This window comes from Columba livia, chromosome 4 (genome assembly GCF_036013475.1).
Source record: "Columba livia isolate bColLiv1 breed racing homer chromosome 4, bColLiv1.pat.W.v2, whole genome shotgun sequence".
Taxonomy (NCBI): Eukaryota; Metazoa; Chordata; class Aves; order Columbiformes; family Columbidae; genus Columba; species Columba livia.
The window spans coordinates 6048766-6068929 of NC_088605.1; the positions used below are offsets into that span (position 1 = coordinate 6048766).

Here is a 20164-nt window from a genome sequence, read left to right on the forward strand (position 1 = left end):
TTGCTCAATACAAGTGATTCAGAATTAATAGATGTGCAGGAAGGGGAAGATTTAAAGGCATAAAAATAGCTTGTTAAAAGAAAAAAAAAAAAAGAGCTGTATTTAGATGCATAGGGTTTAGACATGCAAATTTAAGACAGTCTCGAGGCAAGCACTGCAGCTAACAAGTGCTGGTTAATTTAAAATAATATAACGTATTTACCTTAAGCAAAAAGAATCCAATGTAGAAGGGTGGATTCAACTGGGATGAAGTGCCCTTGTAAGGGGAAAACTACAGCAGAAGTTGGTCTCACAATGATCTGCCCCGTTGTCCACAAAACAGTTACTTGAAGAACCAAATTGCCACCAAATCTGGTATAACAACTCTTTATTTCAGTGTCTACAACACAAAGAGAGGGCTTGCATTTTGACACCAGAACCATGCAAAGCACCTATACACCGAGAACAAGATATTGAACGAGTGTCTCTCTCCTGCTACATGTGGAAAATTTAGGCAGGAAGACTCGGTTTTCCTGTGCATTTTGCTCTACCCTTCCACAAACCAACCAGCTCCCAGAGGTGATAATTAACCTTCATTCCAAATCAAACAATTTGCCACTGAACAGTATTCCACGCTGCCCTAAGCTGCTCAAATACGCTTTTGGAAGCTTCACCAAGGACCCAGTTCTGCTCCTGGTTTACAAGGACAAAGTCCCAAACATCTCCAGCTACAGGAACAGAATTTAATCAGAGGTACTGAATTAACAGAGAGCAGAATTTGGCTCAAAGGATGAACAGAGACCCAGAAAAGGCCCTTATTAATGTCCCATACAGAGGGATGTAAAGACCACCCCAGGCTCAGAGAACTGTCAAGTGCACAGAGGACAACAACACATCCTGAACTATTAAAAAACAGTGGTGTAGAAAAATAAAAGGCATAAAATACCGAACCAAAAAGGTTCCAAATAAGGCATCAGCAGGTCCCGACTGGATGTGCTCCTGTTATGTATGTCACCCTCCCAGCCAGTGTGGTTAGGAATGATGCATTAGGATTGTGTTTCTGACCTCAATCACTAAGCACTATGAGCAACCAGAAGGGTTCAAGTTCTGTTTGAAAAAAAGGAAAAAAAAATCCAAAAGACAAAACAAGGAGTATTAATTTTTGGTAAGTATTTCTTAGAAAATAAAATAAAATAAAAACGTTAAAGCAATTTGTTTAAACGGTTCTTTAAAAAAAGACAACATTCCTGTAAAGTAAAAATATATATATATAGAAATAGAATATAATTTTTTGTTTTTTAAAAAAAGACATTCAGTATCACGTCAGCGGATTCTGATCAACTTCCCATCCGTCGGCTGCGATAACCGCTGCTCGTTAAGGCAAAACGTCAGGTTGGCACCGTTACAACAGCTGAACTGAACTGGCCGAAGGTGGCGCGGAGCGGGTGTCGTGCCGGCGTCAGCGCGGCTGCTTCTCCCGCACGCTGACCGAGCCGTCCTCCATGCCGAAGTACACCACCTCCGCCATGCCGATGAACAGCCCCGTCTCCACCACACCTGGGGAACGAGAGTTCAACGTGCTGGTTAATGCCAGGGCCACCCCAGAGCCAGCCCATTGCTTGAATCCGCTGCTCTGACCGTGGTTTTGTTCATTAAAAGGTGCTAAAGCCTCCAACGGGTGTTTGGAGAGAGGCATCCGACCTGGGTCTGATCTGGAATATTGTGTCCAGTTGTGGCCCCTCAGTTCCAGCAGGACAGGGAACTGCTGGAGAGAGTCCAGCGCAGGGCAACAAAGATGCTGAAGGGAGTGGAGCATCTCCTGTGTGAGGAAAGGCTGAGGGAGCTGGGGCTCTTGAGCCTGGAGGAGACTGAGGGGTGACCTCATTAATGTTTACAAATATGTAAAGAGTGAGTGCCATGAGGATGGAGTATAGGCTCTTCTTGGTGACAACCAATGATAGGACAAGGGGTAATGGGTATAAACTGGAACACAGGAGGTTCCACTTAAATTTGAGAAGAAACTCCTTCCCAGTGAGGGTGCCAGAGCCTGGCCCAGGCTGCCCAGGGGGGTTGTGGAGTCTCCTTCTCTGCAGACATTCAAACCCGCCTGGACACCTTCCTGTGTAACCTCATCTGGGTGTTCCTGCTCCATGGGGGGATTGCACTGGATGAGCTTTTGAGGTCCCTTCCAATCCCTGACATTCTGGGATTCTTTGGGTGATGTTGCATCAGCTGCACAGGGAGCCTCTAGGAAGTCTTCTCCATGTGGCCACCCCCAGAGGAAACCATCTCCAGTGAGAAACAACCCACAGCTCCCTGCAAAGTTCACACCACCTCACCACCACCATTGAGCTGCTGGAGGGAGTTCAGAGAAGGGCAACGAAGCTGGTGAAGGGTCTGGTTTAGTGCCAGTGTTGGGTTAATGGCTGGACTGCATCTTGAGGGTTCCAACTAAAATGACTCTATGATTACACTAAGACAATCATGAGCGTGGCATTTTCAGCCACCTGCCGGCCCACAGGAGCAAGAGGAAGCTACAAGCAGCCACAGGCTTACTCATTTTGCCTTTAAATGCATCTGAAAAGTAATCCTGTTAGGGAACACCTGGATAACGCTTGTTCAAAGATTCTCAGCAGATCTGATTCTACCTCTGCAATTTGTGGCCCATTTGCAAATGTACTCTTGGTTGCATTTAATTACAGGGTGCTCCTAACTTCACAGTGATCCCCAAGCCACAGCCAGAGGCCAGAAAGTTGGACAGAAATGAAGGGCAAGGGCTACCACAAGTGCATGGCGGCCAGAGCCCTGCTATCACCACTGTATTTAGGCTTTAACAGCTCTGCTCATCCCCTTCTGGGCAGCGAACATGCTTTTCTCCACTTTGCAAGCCCATTTTTGAGCAGCAAATGGTGCTGAGACCATCTCCACACCAACAGGATGGAACGTGTCCCATCATGTACTATTCATCTCTCAACCAAAAGAGAGCAAGGAAGAAGTCACTGCAGAGAGGCTGTTTTGTTTACAAACAGCATGACCAGCCATTGTTTCTCTCTTGCACAAAACCAGCTCTAACAGTACAGATATTTGTAGAGCCGTGGGCAGCAACCACTTTAGGATGCAGAGCCCTGCACCAGGGACAGTCTGGACCAGCTGTGGTCACCAGTTCAACTAGATTGGTCACTGGCTCATTTGGAGCTGCTCCTGCTGAAGATCAGAACCTGCCATCTACTGCTGGCTGCAAGCAAGCACCAGGTAGTTATTCAGACAGCAAAGACACCAGGATGAACCAAGGTAGAAGCAGCATCCCAGCAGTTTGCTCCTAGAGCAGGAAAAAAGAAAATGGGTGTATTTTCAGTAAATCAGCCTTATAAGCAGCACTGAGGGTAGCAAAGCCACCAAAGAGAAGGAACTACAAATTACTAGTGACTCTTCACCCAGCCTACACCCATGGCCTCTGCCTGCCCTTGTGTTTTAGTCGTGGTGCCAGGACAATACGTTTCTGCTTTGTGTGAACATCGAGGCTTGTGCAACAGGATCCCAACCTCTTCTTATGCACTTTAACAACGCACAAACAATCAGGGAAGGCAGGACTACAGGAACAGGCAGATATCTGGGATAAACTCAGAGTTAAAGGATACAACAAAGCTGACCAGATTCAAGAGCAGACTTTGCCAAGACAACCAGACAAGGTACTCAGATGTGTCTGAGCTTCACTGAAGCCCACAGAGTGTCACTGCCCCTGGGCAGACCTGAATCCTCCAGAAGCAGCTCCGGCCTGGGCAGCAGGTCTCCTGCAAGGCAGGAATCCTTGCAGAGAGGCTGTTTTCTTCACAAACAGCGTGATCAGCCACTGCTTCTCTCCTGCACGGCAATAGCTACAACAATAGGTAAGATACGCTGTGCCCTCACAGCAAGGGGAGCCTGGAGGAGTAAACAATGGTAACGGGATGCAGAGCTGTATGCAGCTTCTGGAAAACACCGTAATCCAGTGCAAACCCTGGCTCCAGAGTCACAGAAACACAGAATCACAGAATGTTAGGGATTGGAAGGGACCTCAAAGATCATCCAGTCCAATCCCCCAGCACATCCATTCAAAGAACATCTCTAAACAGGCACAAGGAAAGTAAGGAAGAGCACAGGACTGGCATGTGTAATAGTGTCAGAAGTCATCCAGCACCCTCCCAGGTTTTCACCACCGTACAGGAAGGACACTTAGGTACAGTTGTACTAATTCAGCTGATAGATCTCAGAAGTAAAACCAAATGAAGGGACCCATAAGAGGGCAGCAAACATACATGCGTTTCCTCTTATCCGTGGGAGAGCTCCCACAGTCAGGGCTGTCTAGCACAGCCCAAGCTTTAGCCAGCTTTTGCTTTTCTAAAAATCACTGACAGTACCTGGTATCATTTTTATAGCGGTGTTCACCTCACTCCATTCATGAACCTTGTCAAACTTCCAGTCCAGGATGAAGTTCCCATTGTCCGTCACCACAGGGCCCTGGGAATCAAACACATTTATCAGCACTATGAGCTCCTTGTCTACCGAGCACAGCCAGGGACTGTCACAGCCTCTCACCAGGACCAGCCACCCCTGCTACAATGGTTTGGAGAGAGTTATCATTCAAGTAAATCAGGGCACTTCACAATAAACTGTAAGTAAAACCGTCACCCAAGGCTCGTTCCTCATTCTCGTGTGTACAGATAAATCACGCAGAAGCTGAAAACAATGCAATTTCATCACTGAAAGAGGGGACGTTTATCACAAGAGCAAGGCTACATTCAAGTCCTAAAAAGACTATCATAGGCAATTGAAGCCAAAATAAGACCCCTCCACTCCAGTGATAAGAGTGTCCTGACAGATGTCATGGGGAAGTTTTAGAGTTGAAGAATTCATAGAATCACCTAATAGCTTGGGTTGAAGGGGCCTTCAAAGCTCATCTAGTCCAACACCTGCCATGAGCAGGACATCTTCAACCATAGAATCATAGAATCATTTTGGCTGGAAAAGACCCTCAGGATCATCGAGTCCAATCATAACCTTACTCTGGCACTAAACCATGTCCTTAAGAACCTCATCTACACATCTTTTAAGCCCCTCCAGGGATGGTGACTCCACCACTTCCCTGGGCAGCCTGTTCCAATGCCTGACAACCCTTTCCGTGAGGAATTTTTTCCTAGTATCCAACCTAAACCTCCCCTGGTGCAACTTGAGACCATTTCTTCTCATCCTATAACTTGTTACTTCGGAGAAGAGACCAACACCCTCCATGCTACAACCTCCTTTCAGGTAGTTGTAGGCCTCCCTTCATCCTCCTTTTCTCCAGGCTGAACTGCCCAGGTCCCTCAGCTGCTCCCCATCACACTTGTGCTCCAGACCCCTCACTGGCTTTGTCACCTCCTCTGTACTCTCTCTAGTACCTCAATGTCCTTCTTATGATGAGGGTCCCAAAACTAAACACAGGATTCAAGGTGGGGCCTTCCCAGTGCCAAGTACAGTGGCACAATCACTTCTCTAGTCCTGCTGGCCACACTATTCCTGAAACAAGCCAGGATGCTGTTGGCCTTTTTGGCCACCTGGGCACACGCTGGCTCATGTTCAGCCACTGTCAATCAACACCCCCAGATCCCTTTCTGCCAGGCACTTTCCAGCCAGGTTGCTCAGAGCCCCATCCAGCCTGGCCTGGGATGTCTCCAGGGATGGGGCACCTACCACCTCTCTGGCCAATCTGGGCCAGTGTTTCACCACTCTCAGTGCCAAACATTTCTTCCTTATATCTAGTCTGAATCTCCCCTCCTTTACTTTAAAACCATCACCCCTTGTCCTATCACAACAGGCCCTGCTAAAAAGTCTGTCCCCATCTTTCTTATCAGCCCTTTCTAAGCACTGAGAGGCTGCAATAAGGTCTCCCTGGAGCTTCTCTTCTCCAGGCTGAACACCTCCAACCTGAGCTGGTATCCCTCTTCTCCCTGCTCAGGGATATTTGCTTTAGGAGACATAAGGCAGAGAGCCTTTCCACAAGCAGCCTGAACACCTAAACACACAGTTCATTAATCAAAGTATAATTAGAAGGAATTAAACAAGACACCACTCATGAGAGTGAAAGCCCAGATTTAATTAGATGAAAGGCCAGAAAGGTCCTCCATTTTCCCGCATTCACGTGGCTCCTGGGGAGATGAGGGGCTATCAGGGACACGTACCGCTTTGCTAACAGCCATCCGCAGCTCCACAACACCTCCAAAGTTTTTGGTCAGGGCTCTGGTGACGGGGACGTAAGCCATGGGGATGACTTCAATAGGAATCCCCTTCTTCCATTGCTCCCCGAGGCTCCTTGATTTTTTCCTGAGAACAGTTGTAGGTGGGATTAGCATCAAGTATTGCATTTCTAAAACCGTTAACATAACACACTGATCACAATACCTCTTGCAAACCCCTCAAGCACAACACCCTGGAGGGCACAGTGGTCAGTTCACATGTGCACATGTGTAGGAAGAAGCAGTTTAATGCGCTATGCTCTATTCGCTCATAAGCCCTGTGTTTTGACATGATTTGGACAAGCAGAACATGAGTTGTTTCTTCCATAGCCCTGTGGCTGTACGTACAGAAGGGGAAATTTATCCTGCACTGACAATCGCTGAGTTCAAGAGCGGAGCAGCCTTTTCCCCACAAGCTCTGCTGACTCCTAAGCAGGTCTGATGAGTTGAAAATTAAGAGATAAGCTAAATTGAATTGCTGGAACACTGGAAGTCATGATTATTTCCACCTATTCCTGCTCCCCTGACCTGCTGGAAGGACAATAATGGCCTCATACAGAACCATATGAATCCTTCCATGAGACAGAGAAGCATAATGAATAGTAATATTTTCACCTGTAATCGGCAATAACAATGAAGCATTTTGCATATCCTGCAACTATCTTCTCCTGCGTCAAGCAACCGCTGCAAGGGGAAAAAAAGAATAATATAAAAATCAGCAAAACAGACTGCTCCTCCATGTGCCTGATGGTCCTAAAGCCCAGTCCTGTCTGTCATGTTCTTGCTGGTTTGGTGCTGCGTTTTCCCATGTCAGCCCCATCAGTTTGTCCTCCTTGTCCTTGTCCCCAGTCCCTCCAGCCCTCCTCAGAGACACCCACAGCCAGAAAAGGTGCTCAGATGCCACCAGCACCATGCACAGACAGACAGCAAGGCTCACCCGCCACCTTTGATAAGGTTGAGGTCAGAGTCCACTTCATCCGCTCCATCGATGGCAACGTCGAGCTGTAGGAAGAGAAATTTGGTGTGGAAACCCCTCCTGTGCAGCATCTTGGGGGGGTGTCAGGTCCCAGGCAGCAGCCAGAAATGTCACTAGAGCTGGGACCACTTTGATGCCACAGCCTGACCAGAAACAAGCATCTGAGCAGCCACCCAAGGATACCAGCCCTTGCTAAACCACAGGCATGTGAGAGCAGGAGAAAGAAAAACAAAAACTAACCACTGGCCTGCAAAGCACATCACTTTAGCCCCTAGTGTCACTTAAGGACCAGCACACAAGCAGGGAGCTCCTGGGGAAAATCCCAGAGACAGTTCAGCAACACAATATCCCTGAGCCAGGCCAGCAAGCCTCAGCCTGGAAGAGATGCAACACACCTGGAGGAAACACAGCTTAGCAGCCTATGGTCACCTAAAGTGACAAGCACTAAGACAAGACTAAGGCATAGGGGAAAAAAAAGGCTAAGCTAGTTTTCACTCATGTTAAGCACCATGGCTGCCTAAATTCTTGTCCTCAGAGGCGGGCAAAGGAGCTTGATGCTTTATGAAGGACCAGGTTAGAGGAAGGTCGGGTGAGGTCTCACCTCCGCAGTCCCATTTACCTCTGGATGTCGGTCCAAGTCACTTAGCGTTAAGCCATTCTGCAGGATCAGCTGACGAGCCTGCGCACCAAGAAGACAACAAACATCATTTACTAGCGTCAGGAAAATAAAAAGGACTCATGGTGACATTCCTTTGGTGACATTCCCTGGGAGAGCTCCACCGCTTCACCCCGAGCTGGTGGAGAAGCTGCAGCCAGCAGTGGCAACTCATGGCAAGGAGAAAATGATGCTTCCAGACCAGATTATTTTAATCAAAAGAAAACCCTGCTGCTGATTTGAACTAAAAACCAACTCTCATGGTACAACAGGACTCCTGGGTTCAGGCCTCTCTGTACTAAACAGCAGGAGACGCCATCGGCTTGGTGGGAATCACTTGTATGTAAGCATTACGGCAGATACAGTAGTTTTGTGTCCTGTGTTGTTTCAGCTTGGACACCACCCTCCTTTGCACCTATCCAGCCCCTCTGATTTTCTTCGGCTGAAATATGGGAATAAGCAAATGAAATATTTACACCATAGCAATAGGGGACTAACAATGAAAATGTTTTTTGTATTGGAAAGAAACAAAAGCAAAAAACGGAAAGAACAACTCTTGAAAAAGTGTGGGAAGCCGCCTGAAACAGCCGTTTGGTGGATCCAATTTTACTTTTACTGAAGTGGTTGTGTATTTCCCACTACTGGCAATATAATACAGAGCACTTGGATTTACCCTCCACTGGGTCAGTCAGTTTAAACAAGAGTTCAAGCCTAGAGAACCTTGAACTGGTTGAATTTTCCATGTTACAAATCATCACCTGAGTGAGACGCCCTCTTTGAACAGACACTGTTTCATTCTGAATTTCCCACCATGCCATAGCTAGTCCAAAAAAACCCAGTGCGACAGCCTGAAACCAACTGATTCCCCTCAATTTTATGCACTAAAGTGCATCAGTCACCATGTACTGGAATTCCAGAAACATGAAGAATAACTAGGAGGTGGTAACCCTGGCAATGAGATATGATTGAATCGCTTATTGTGGCATTTCATAGCATGCAGTTTTAACACCCGTGGGCTCTTGATCTGTGCACTAGGATTGCCCTAAGGACTCATAAAGTAAACAGAATAAAAATCAATGGGTTTACATTTGTTGCACGGTGTCCATATAAAGAGATTTCAGGGATCTGGGAACTGAAAGCATTGAGAAAACACTGTGCTGCACATGCAGGACAGACCCTGAAGAGGCTCATAGGCAGCGGTGTGCATGGAGGTGGCTTTCTCCAGGCTCTCTGCCTGCCAGGCGATGGGAGCAGACCAGCAGGAATCAAAAGCAGAGCTCCCACAACCGGGGGAAAAGCAGCAGTAACTGCAGAGAACTTGCCAAGAATTGTCTCGCTCCGTGCTCTTGGCACACAGCCGGGTGACAAGAAGAAACAACACAAAAGCCAAGGGACAGATACTTACCCCGGCTCTAGCTTTATTGATGGTGATGGAATAACCCAACCTGACAAACAGGGAAGGGAGGAGAATAAAAACCCACTGAAAGCAACTCTTCCTTGCCAGTGAGCTCGGGCAGCCATCTACACCTGTACGTAGTGAAAATAAGATGCTGTTTTGCTGACCTGGGAAGGCTTCACTTGGAACTGAAGTCCAAGAGGCTGCAAAAGATGCGAGGCAGCCCCATGTCTGCGGGATTGTAGCTGGACAGGCTCCAGCCCACATTCACTACAAGAGCTTTATCAATGTTTTCTGTAAGATTTAATTACTAAACTCGAAGCACTTTTCATAGAATCATAGATCATAGAATACTTTGGGTTGGAAGGGACATGCAAAGCTCATCCAGTGCCCCCCCTGCCATGAGCAGGGACATCTTCACCCAGATCAGGTTGCTCAGAGCCCCGTCCAGCCTGGCCTGGGATGTCTCCAGGGATGGTTCATCTACCACCTCTCTGGGCAACATGGGCTAGTAGTTTACCACTTTCATTGCAAAACATTTCTTCCTCATATCTGGCCTCATGTTTTTCCACTTTTCCTAGGTTAAAATGGGATGTGGCATCTCAGGACGGGGATCATTTTAGACAGATCAAAGACAGACTCTCATCACAATCTATATATGCAACAGGAGTTCTGATAAAGGTTAAAAAAGAAAAAACAAGAAACAAAAAACAAAAAACAAACAAAACAAACAAACAAAAAACTAGTTTTCACTTTTTGGCCTTTGCAGCAGTTTGTATTATACCCTAGTCGGTCACTGGTTGTTTGCAACAGCTGGGAAAAGAGAGAGTGCCATTGCCCCACGCTTACACTTCAAGAACATCTGCAGGGTTTTAAGTTTTCATAAGATTTTAGGGTGATTCAGGTTGGTCTCTACCCAACATCCAGCTCAAAGCAGCGTCAGCTACCAGGCTGCTCAAGGCTTTACCCACCCAGGTCCTGAAAACCTCAAAGGACGGACTCTGCGCAGCCCCCCCGGCACCCGCCTCGCTGCCCAACTGTCCTTGCAGTGAAATGGTTGTGACAAATGTACAATCCCAAGGTCCTCAGCAGGACTGTGAGAAGGACACATGCCCAGTTCCCAGACCACGGCATTGCCACGTGGTCCCTGTCCCCATGGACGGGTGATGTCACCTCTCCCTGCCTGAAGGGGACAAGGTGGCAGCTGCTCCTCTCCAGCGCATTCCCACCCTGGGGAACAGAGGCAGAGAGACCAAAGGCAGTTGCCTGAGGGCATGGAAGCAGCTCAGGAGCTTCCCCAGCAGCTCTGTGTTTCACCACCAAGACACCTTCTCCTCCCTGCAAACCTCTCCACAGCCAGCTTGGTACGAACTGATCCTGCAAAAGCCACATAGCAAAGATTACGCTGATTTCTCTTCTGCAACTTCTTATAAAAGCCAGCTGATGCATTTCAAGTTCCTCCTGAAAACACATGAACTTGCTATTGCTTGCAAAAGGGTTTTTACAACTTTCAGGGCTTGACAGACTGTCTCCAACAAGTCTGGTTCACCACTAAACAGCATTTTTCTGCAAGCAGGATGCAGAGCAAGCCACACACCAACACTGACATAACCGGCATCACCACACTGGCTCCAGACACTCTTCCCAGCACTGCAGCATCCCTGAAACTCCACTCAGGGTAACACAGAAGCGTCACCACCAGCTTTGTGAGGCTGGTCTGCAGGCTGCATCACCACTGCTTTAGGTAAACTCGCACCATGAACGAGTCCAAAGAGGGGCACGGTTACCTCCCACAACCCAAGGGAAGATCCCTTGTGTGAGTGTTGGAAATAGCAGAAAGCAAAGGAGGAAAGCACTTACCTGAAAAGATGTAGGGATGCAGAAAATCGTCAGGTTTTCCTGTCTAACCCGCTCGGCTGCAGAGAGAAGAGAAAGAAAAAAGGCAGACGCCTCAGTTTGTTCGCTGCAGAAGGGAAAAAACAACACTCCAACTTTCACTTTAAGAAATCTCCGTTCAGAGCAGCCCCTTTGAATCACTGCAATTACTTGCTCGGCTTGCAAATAACTCAGTCACGCTCAAAACGCAAACAGGTGCCACCCTGCACAGGCTGAGGCTCAGTTTTCTACAGTCAGAAATGTTTAAACACCCACCCCGGCTCAGCCCAAGACATCACGACCCATTAACCTTTGTGTCTCCAGCAGCAGGGGAGCCTCGTCAGCAAATCGTCACCTGGGAAATGAGCCCCGCTCCCCTTTCTCACTCCATTAGACGGGTTTTTGCTGTATTCCTGGTAAACAGAGAGCTCCAGCAGCTGTCTGAAAGGTTTTCTGGCTTGTTGCCTTGGGGACATCATATTCATTTATTACAGAACATTTAAATATATGGCAGGGAAAGGACTAATAAAATCCAGTATTCCATTAAATGGAAGGAAATATTTCCTGCCTCGGGTTAACCTCAAATGACTAAAATCTATTACTAAGATACTATTATGGACAAAATGTTGTTTTAGTAATTATGATACTCAGGCATGAGCCAACAGCCCAAGAGTCAGCAACAGCACCAGAGCAAACACACGGGCTACGTGCCTCATGGTAAAGCTGCTGCTGGAAGGACTGAAGATGCAAGACAGAATCACAGGCTGGTTGGGGTTGAAGGGACCTCTGGAGATCATCCAGTCCAACCCACCTGCTAAAGCAGGTTCACCAGAGCAGATCACACAGGAATGTGTCCAGGCGGGTTTGAATGTCTCCAGAGAAGGAGACTCCACAACCTCTCTGGGCAGCCTGGGCCAGGGCTCTGGCACCTCAAAGTCAAGAAGTTTCTCCTCATATTCAGATGGAACCTCTGATGCAACACATGAGTCTGTATGTTGTTACAGCCCGTATTCAGCAGACGTGAAAAGTCAGACTTTGCATCGGGGAACAGGCAATGCACCTCAAATACTACACCTATTTATTTAGAGAATGATTCTGCCCTAGAGTCAGCAGCGGCTGAGATGCTGTGATCAACCCCAAAAGCTGAACCACAGCTCCCCAACCAGCTCCCAGACAAAAGAAATAAGTGCATTGCACACAGAGCACGGGGCAATGTGGGTGCCAAGGGGCTGGCACAGCTTGATTTTTGCTGTTTCCCTGCAAAGCAAAGCACAGCACTGTGTTCAGACCTCAGTCCCCCTCTGTCCGAACAAACCCCCCACGAATAAAGAGGCTGATGCTGCACTCCAGACCCAGCTGCTCTGTTCTGCATCCAAGGACAGCCAAGCAGGACCAGGTACATCACCAGCAGATCTGTCCCAGGGCTGAGAGTGCCTTGGGAAGGGAACTTCCTCTGTAATGAGGTGTGAGGATAATTATCCTCACATCCTCTTTGCAAAAAGGCATCTGCCTCACTTGAGTATTTGGCTGAAATTTTCTGAGTCACACCTTGAGCAAACTTGCACCTGGGGCAAGCAGATAAACTTAGCTGTAGGGTATAAAACAAAATACAGCAGGATTTCACATTCCTCATTTTCATTACCCCTCAGCAAAGCCCTCAGTGTGAATAATGAGGATGTGAGGAAGCAGCTCAGCCTCATACAAATGGGTTAACGGAAGCGGAGCAGCTGCATGGCCCAAAGCCACAAAGCAAGTCAGGACTGGAACAAAACCAAGAGGTTTAGCTCCAGTTTGTGGTGGGTGCCAGTAAAGAGCTTTTTCTGGCTGTATGGGGAAAACAGGTGGCAAATCATTACTCCCTGCAATAAATTTGGAGCACAAGACCCAGTTTTAACCTTTGGCTTCAACGAGGACACAGCAGTCGCTGAACAGACCCGACGTTTCAGCTCTAAGTCAGCATCCAGAAGATTTAGCATGTTTTTCCAAGTAGTTGGGACCGCTAGACAAGGGGACTTTCTGCGGTGGGAGGCACACGAAGGGGAGCACCTTACCTAATCGGTGCACTGCATGGACAATCGTAGAACCGCTTCCAATCCCAAGAACTTGATTGTTCTGCAAATCAAAAAGAGACAGAGCAGAGCTGTTACTGGGGGCTCAGCAGAAGGGCTGTCCGCTTTTCCCAGCAGACACAAAATTATAAACACATGCAAGAGGATCCTTGTCTGGAGATGCACACCAACACACGTCTTAGCATGCTGCAGGCAAGGAAGGGACCACACCGTGCCAACCAGGGCACAATCACTATCTACAGTTAAAGGTTTTTAAGCATCTTGCCCTCTCCTCAAATGACATGCTTGCTAAATACAACCACAGTCTCACTCTCAGGGTGTTGGATACACACTCGCTGCTGGTTGCTGGCACTCCGTGCACCCTCTCCTGCCGGAAAGCTGGGAGCTTCAGACAATACCACAGAGGAAGAAGCTGAAACAACCTCAAGATAACATCTCCCGAGGAAGCCGCACGGTAAAAGCAATGGGTTTGCTGCCAACGGTACTGTTAGTAAACAGTGCGGATGCACCGGCGGGCAAAGCAAAGAGCACAGCAGCCGTTCCTAGAGTACAATAAAAACCACCCTCCAAAACAGAGTATACAACTGTCTATATGAGAGTCCAGCAACACGCTTGAAAGATGGGTGAGCCTGAACAGGATCACATTTTAACCACAGCTCAGCCCTGGTCTTTCTCTGCTTATGGTCTGGTTTAAGAAGCATCGCTACCGTAACACAGACACACTTCTAAATGGTGCTGCAGGCCGGGGCTGGATGGGTGCGATGGTGTTACCTCCCCAAGAGGATGCTCTGCGATGGAAATCTCTGTTTATTATCAGCTCAGTCTCCCGCCCACCAAGAGCTCCCTGCAGCCTCTTGCACACTTCCAATCTCCAACGTACTTCCCCTTCTTTGGATGGGATCCAAAGCTTAAATTGACTTAAGGAGGCCCAGTATCATCACAGAGACTTCAGATGAGAAAGAATTCAAGCCAGCCAGAGATGGAGGCACAGCGCTGTTGTGTGTTATCTCTTGGGCATTAGACAATTCTGGAGCTCTTTATCCATGTGCAGCAAATCCAGAATTCAGCAGCTGTGGAAAAATCCACACCTGCAGCATTTCAACCGGCTGAAATCTTACTGGCACGCCACTTTGCCTTGAAAGGTGAAGCTCAGGTCACGCTCCCCTAAGATTAATGATTTGCCTTGTTTCTTCAGGTTAAAAGCTTAAAAAGCAAAAGCTCTCCAAACCCCAGTGCACAACCAGAGATGTGGCTTATATCCCAGTCGTCACTAATCACTGTGACTTCGCAAAAAGACGGGGAAAGCAGCAGATCGCAGCTGCACGCCTGCAACATTGCCAGCAGAAACCCAATAGATCCCGAGGTTTCTCCATTTCACCTGCCCAGCAGGCAGAGCCAAAGAAGGGAGAAGCAGAGCTGCACGGAGCCTGGCAGGACACGGTGATCCCAAAAGACTTGTTTTGACCTGGGAAGAGGCAGTTTCTTCTCTTTGCCCTTATTTCTAGAGGCTGGGACAGCTTCTTGGAGCAGCTGGACACCCTAAAGGGGTGGGGAAAGCTTCACCATCAGTCACTGCATTGTGGTGAAGTAGGAAGAGCTCATCCCAGCCCATGATGGCGATAATATGTGAAGCACCTTCCCTTAGGGAGCAGCAAGACCTTGGCTTAAGTGGGTTTCACAGAAAAACAGTTTAGGCCAGTCTAAACCAGTGCTGTCACACTCCCGCCTTATGGCAGCTCCCACCTCTCCCTCCTCAGCTCCAACCCCAGACAGAGCAGGGGCAAAACCAGCCAAAAATCATCCACTTTTATGAACAAGGGCAGGGTGAATGTTGGCCAGAAGCAGATCACAAGGTCAGTGAGCAAGAGGCAGGTCCAGCTTGTAGCACCGACATTACAGGTTTTTTACTAAAATCCCAGCAAATAAAACCAAGGCACTGAACCACAGCACAGCTGAAGACCCACATATGGACTCCATATGCAGAGACAGCAATGACCAGAGTGTTGTCCCTGCTAACCCAGGGGCTGAGGGATGGTGCCCAACATTGGAGATGCCAACAAAGCAGTGGACATCGAGTAGGTATCAGCAGCACCACACTGGCTGGCTGGTCCAACGTAAGTTTCCAAGGCTAGGATTTACATGGACAAAGAGCAGGAGATAAATACAGTGCGAAGCCTAAGTTTCCTCCCATTAATTCTCAGCTCTCTGGAGTAACAGGACACCTGGCTGTCACGTATCTTTTCATTTCTAAGGTCGTCGCTAACAGGACCTGCCCTTGAGGTGTTGTATAAACACAAAGCCAGCTCTACCCAAGCAGCTTATGGCTCTAAAGCCCCAAGTCCTGTGCCAGCCCCGCTCCTCCGAGCCATCACTGCTCCACAGCCTGTGGCTTCTGAGCTTGGTCATCTTGGTGTCCTCTCCAGGACTGGGGAACTCTGCTCCCACAGCTCACAGACAAGTGCTGCAGTTAAACACACCAATATGGCTTTAATTAAAAAAAATTGAAAGTTCTCCTGTTCTAATCCCCGCTGCCCACCCCCAGGTTTACATCTGCTGCACGAGGAGCTCCTGTGCTGGCACAGTTGGAGATGGGTGTGAAGGAGGAAGCCAATCGAGGAGCCTGATCTAGTACCGGTACCAAGCCCCCAGTGACCTGGATTCACGGCACAGTTAAGCTGAAGAGATTTGTCCAGCAAAACCAAACTATGAAGGCAGTGGTGTCTCCCACACATGCCCACCATGGAAGGAAAGCAGTCTGCAGCTTCGCTTCCAGAGATTACACTGCTCCTTCTGTTAACAACGATAGTTCTAACAGCCAAACACCCGTTACCAAGAGCAGCTGCACCCTGACAGGGCAAAGTGACGGGGAGATGGGTTTTCTCTGATAGCTGAGACCATCTAACTCTGATTGTGACTCTAACCTGCTTCTTCACCAGGGCTTCAAGCCAATTTTCAACGACAAGCATTGCAATATTACTGCACCTGCTGCCTCTTTCACTTAAATAGCTCCAATAACCTGCCCCTTATGACACAAGTCCTTCCTCCTGCAACCCCTTAATGTGCAACTTTGGGGCTTGTTTTGGGTAAGAAAGGGGATTTTTATGTAACTGCTGGTCCATCCCCCACCCCACAGACCGCTTCTGAGTGCATTGGCCTGGGGTAGGTCTCAGCACTTGGCTGTGCACGCTCCAGGCAGGTACAGGCTGCCCAGAGGAAGAAGAGGCTGCAAAACACGGGACATCAGGGAAGCCATCAGCAACTGAACCTAAAGATGCCAATCCAGTGAGGGAAAGCAGGAAAGAAAAGGGAATTTTCCCACCCCAACTGCTAACTTCTACCTCCTTGGCAGCAACTCTACACCGGTTTCATCACCGCTGTTGCAAAAGGGCTTGCACAGCAAACACTGTGATAAACCCCTGCGTGACTTTAACCGTCGATCTTCCAAGCATTCACAATCAGGCTGTGCCACAACTCAAGCTGCTCCAGTCCGATCTGCCCTTCAAGGGGTTGATCAAAGTCTCTTGCCCCATTTCCCTCCCTGCAGGGGACAGGACATGACCCCCTGGTTAGGGGCTGTTGCTCCTTGCTTGGCTGCTTAGAAATAGGGTGCAGGGCACCCCAAACTTGGAGAAAGCAGCAGGACACAGTGTTAGCCTGAACTCCCACCACAGCCCAGCTCACAGGAGGGTGCATGGTGAAAGTTTAAAGTGCAAGACATTATCACAAAGTCGGGGTGCACCACGCTGAGCTGCTGCTTGGGAGGCACGGGCTGGGCAAGCACGGAGACCGGAGGAGAAAAATAGTTTTCTCTCTTCTCTCCACGCTAAAGAAGAGCAATCAAAAGCAAAGGAGGAAAAGGCTCCGCAGGACCCGTCCATGCATGCCACGGTCCCCCCTTGCACTTCGGGTCCAGTTGTGCTTTGGGGGCAGCGATCAGTCCGTGCAGCCCACAAACCCGTCCATGCACCGGGGCTGCTCCATGCACTGGAGGTATCTGTGCACCCCACAACCCGTCCATGCACCCAGGGCTGCTCCATGCACCCCGAAGCTCGTACGTGCACTGGGAGGCTCTGAGCACCCCGTGGCTGCTCCCTGTACTGGGGAATCCCTGCACCCCAAGGCTGCTCCGTGCATTGGAGGAGTTCATGCGACCCGAAGTCTTGTCCATGCACCGGGAGGCTCTGTGCACCCCACAGCCGCTCCGAGTACCAGGGGTGTCCCTGCACCCCAGGGCTGCTCCGTGCACTGGAGGAGTTTGTGCACCCCGAAGCACAGCCATGCACTGGGGGGTCCCAGCACCCCACGGCCACTCTGTGTACTGGCACTTCAGAGCCCGTCCATGCATTGGAAGTCCCGTGCACCCCGTGGCCGCTCCGTGCATTGGGGGCTCCCAGCACACCGGGGCAATTCTGCATCGGGGTGTCCGCGCACCCCGGGGCTTCTCCGTGCAGGGGGAGGCTCTGTGCACCCCACCGGTGCTCCGTGCAGTGCGAGGGTCCCCGCTCCCCATGGCCACCCCGGGATCCGTCCCAGACCCCGCACACCGGTGGGCTCCACTCCCGGGGCAGGGCTGGAGTCCGGGCTGTCTCACCTGGACGTGCTTGTCCACGGCCGCGCAGGCTGCCAGCCTCTTGGCCTCCTCTGCCATGGTGCCGCCGAGCCGCCCGCGGGTCAGGGCGCGTCTCCCCGCCGCCCGCCCCGCCCGGAGCCTCCCCGGCGGCCGGGCAGCCAGGGCCGAGCTGCGGAGCGGGCCGAGCCGGCCGGGGAGCCGCATGCCGCCGCGGCCCGCCCCCGGGGGGCTCACCCGTACGGGCTGCAGGCCTGGGCCGAGCCGGCTCCCTCCCGCCTCCTCCTCCTCCTCCGCCGGCAGGCTGGGACTTGTAGTGCTGCGAGCTGCGAACTACAGCTCCCAGGATGCACGATGGGGCTCGGGGTGCCCGCAACCGCGGAACAACTTGTTTAATGATGTTTATACTTGTGTGTATACCGATGTATCGCGTTTGACAGGGATGAGGTTTTCCCATAAAGTGCGGAGGAATGGGGACCAGCAGGTCGAGGGAGGTTCCTTCCCCGCTGCTCTGCCCTGGGGAGACCGCAGCTGGAGAATTGCATCCGGTTCTGGGCTCCCCAGTTTAAGAAGGACAAGGAATTACTGGAGGGAGTCCAGCTGAGAGCTATAAAGATGATGAGGGGTCTGGAGCACCTTTCTTATGAGGAGAGACTGAGAGAACCGGGGCTGTTCAGCCTGGAGAAGAGAAGCTGAGAGGAGATCTCATCAATGTTCATAAATATCTCCAGGGTGGGTGTTAAGAGGATGGACCAGACTCCTTTCAGTGGTGCCCAACAATAGGATGAGGGGTGTGGGCACAGGCTGAAGCACAGAAGGTTCTATCTTAATATGAGGAAAAACTTCTTTACTGTGAGGTGCCAGAGCCCTGGACCAGGCTGCCCAGAGAGGTTGTGGAGTCTCCTTCTCTGCAGACTTTCAAACCTGCCTAGACACATTCCTGTGTGATCTGCTCTGGTGAACCTGCTTTAGCAGGTGGGTTGGACTGGATGATCTCCAGAGGTCCCTTCCAACCCCAGCCAGTCTGTGATTCTGTGTGGTTCTGTGAAATGTTCCACCTGGAAGTGCTGGAGGAGGGACAGAGAGGAGTAGGGGGAGCCCCTGCACAGCGCCAGGCAATGAGATGAGCACAGGGGTGTCACTGCAGCTCTGGGTGGGCTTCCAGAGCTTTTAAGGAGTTTTACTCAAACTTTGTGTGTTGGGGGTTAAGGACTGGCGAGTGGGCCCTGCCCCAACTGGGAGCAATGGTGTCACGCGACTCGGAAGTTGGAACAGGGATGTGACAAGACACTCATCCCTTGACTTGCTGTTATCAACCAGCGCTTATTAGACCTTATCCCACCTTGAAGGAGGGTCCAGGCAAAACCCAAAGATTCCTACCAGGGACCACACAGAGACTTTTTTTTTGGCCATGTATTTTCCCCCTCTGTCCTGGGTTGGCATCTGCTGAAACCATTTCTGAAAAATATGAGAGACCAGACACAGGCATCTCAGTTTCTCTCCAGGCTGTAGTCCCACCAAGAAGGATGAGAATTGCGGGTATTTACCCCTTACTACACACTGCAAGGTCAGACCACAATGTGTACAGAATATATTTTATTTGCACAACAGAAAAGCTGCTGTTGGCCATTTTTTTAAATCCTGTGCATGACTGACTTGTTTTGTTGCCAACCTCTGTGATTCCGCTGCGATTTTTAAGGGCTAGAAACGTTTCCTTTTGTTTTCCCTGGGTCGACACACGGGTCTTTGAACAATGGGGTGCTATTTCAACAAAGCCTGGATTTTCACTGCCCAGGCTTATCTCAGCCTGGTAAGGCCTCACCTTTCTCTACTGAGCAGGTGACTTGCTATTGAGAGCAGCACGTGATTGCTACACAGTTGTTCGGTGTTTTCTGCTGGCTGGCAACGATCCTTCCTGCAAGTTACACAGTTTGAAGTGTAAATACGCACATCTAGTGGGATATATATTTTGGAAAGAATCACACCTAAGCACTGTGTTGTTCCACGATGCATTAACGGTAAAACTGAAGGAACAGCTGACTGGGTTTGGGGTTATTCCATTCAGCATCCTAAATGTTTGCTGTCTGAAACAAAAAACAGTTATTGGGGTTTTACACTGATTCAGGAAGCCCAAACTTACACATGAGTATCTCTCAAATCTCACCAGAATGTGGAGCTTTAGTCCAGAAGTTAATTATGGGGCGATAAACATGTTTGTATCCTCACAGCAACGGCTGGTGGCTTTGGCTTGAAAACACATCTTGCGGTGCATGCGCCTGGAGGAAAGCGAACATTTCCACTTGTAGATAACAGGGCTTTCTGTCAGCAATTTGTCTGAATCTGCTGGAGACTTCCAGTGAAGGCAAGAAAAATCTTTCATTTGTGGTGTGCTGAGC

General features: G+C 49.6%; 1 protein-coding gene across 4 annotated transcripts; it reads right to left on the bottom strand.

The window, feature by feature from the left end:
* Positions 1 to 350: 350 nt before the first annotated feature.
* Positions 351 to 18066, bottom strand: RPIA (ribose 5-phosphate isomerase A). 4 transcript variants are annotated; one of them, XM_021297799.2, is made up of 9 exons: positions 17793 to 18066; positions 13184 to 13244; positions 11118 to 11173; positions 7808 to 7885; positions 7168 to 7232; positions 6846 to 6914; positions 6177 to 6318; positions 4377 to 4476; positions 351 to 1536 (listed from the first exon to the last, which is right to left on the bottom strand). In XM_021297799.2, the coding sequence occupies exons 1-9, from the start codon at positions 17973 to 17975 to the stop codon at positions 1439 to 1441; spliced, it is 852 nt and encodes a 283-aa protein (XP_021153474.2). In that variant the 5' UTR covers positions 17976 to 18066; the 3' UTR covers positions 351 to 1438. The 4 variants fall into 4 exon arrangements, with proteins under 4 accessions (XP_021153474.2, XP_064916322.1, XP_064916323.1 ...); XM_065060250.1 differs by having other exon boundaries at positions 7826 to 7885; positions 17793 to 18064; XM_065060251.1 differs by lacking the exons at positions 11118 to 11173; positions 13184 to 13244; positions 17793 to 18066 and adding an exon at positions 9267 to 11079.
* Positions 18067 to 20164: the final 2098 nt, after the last annotated feature.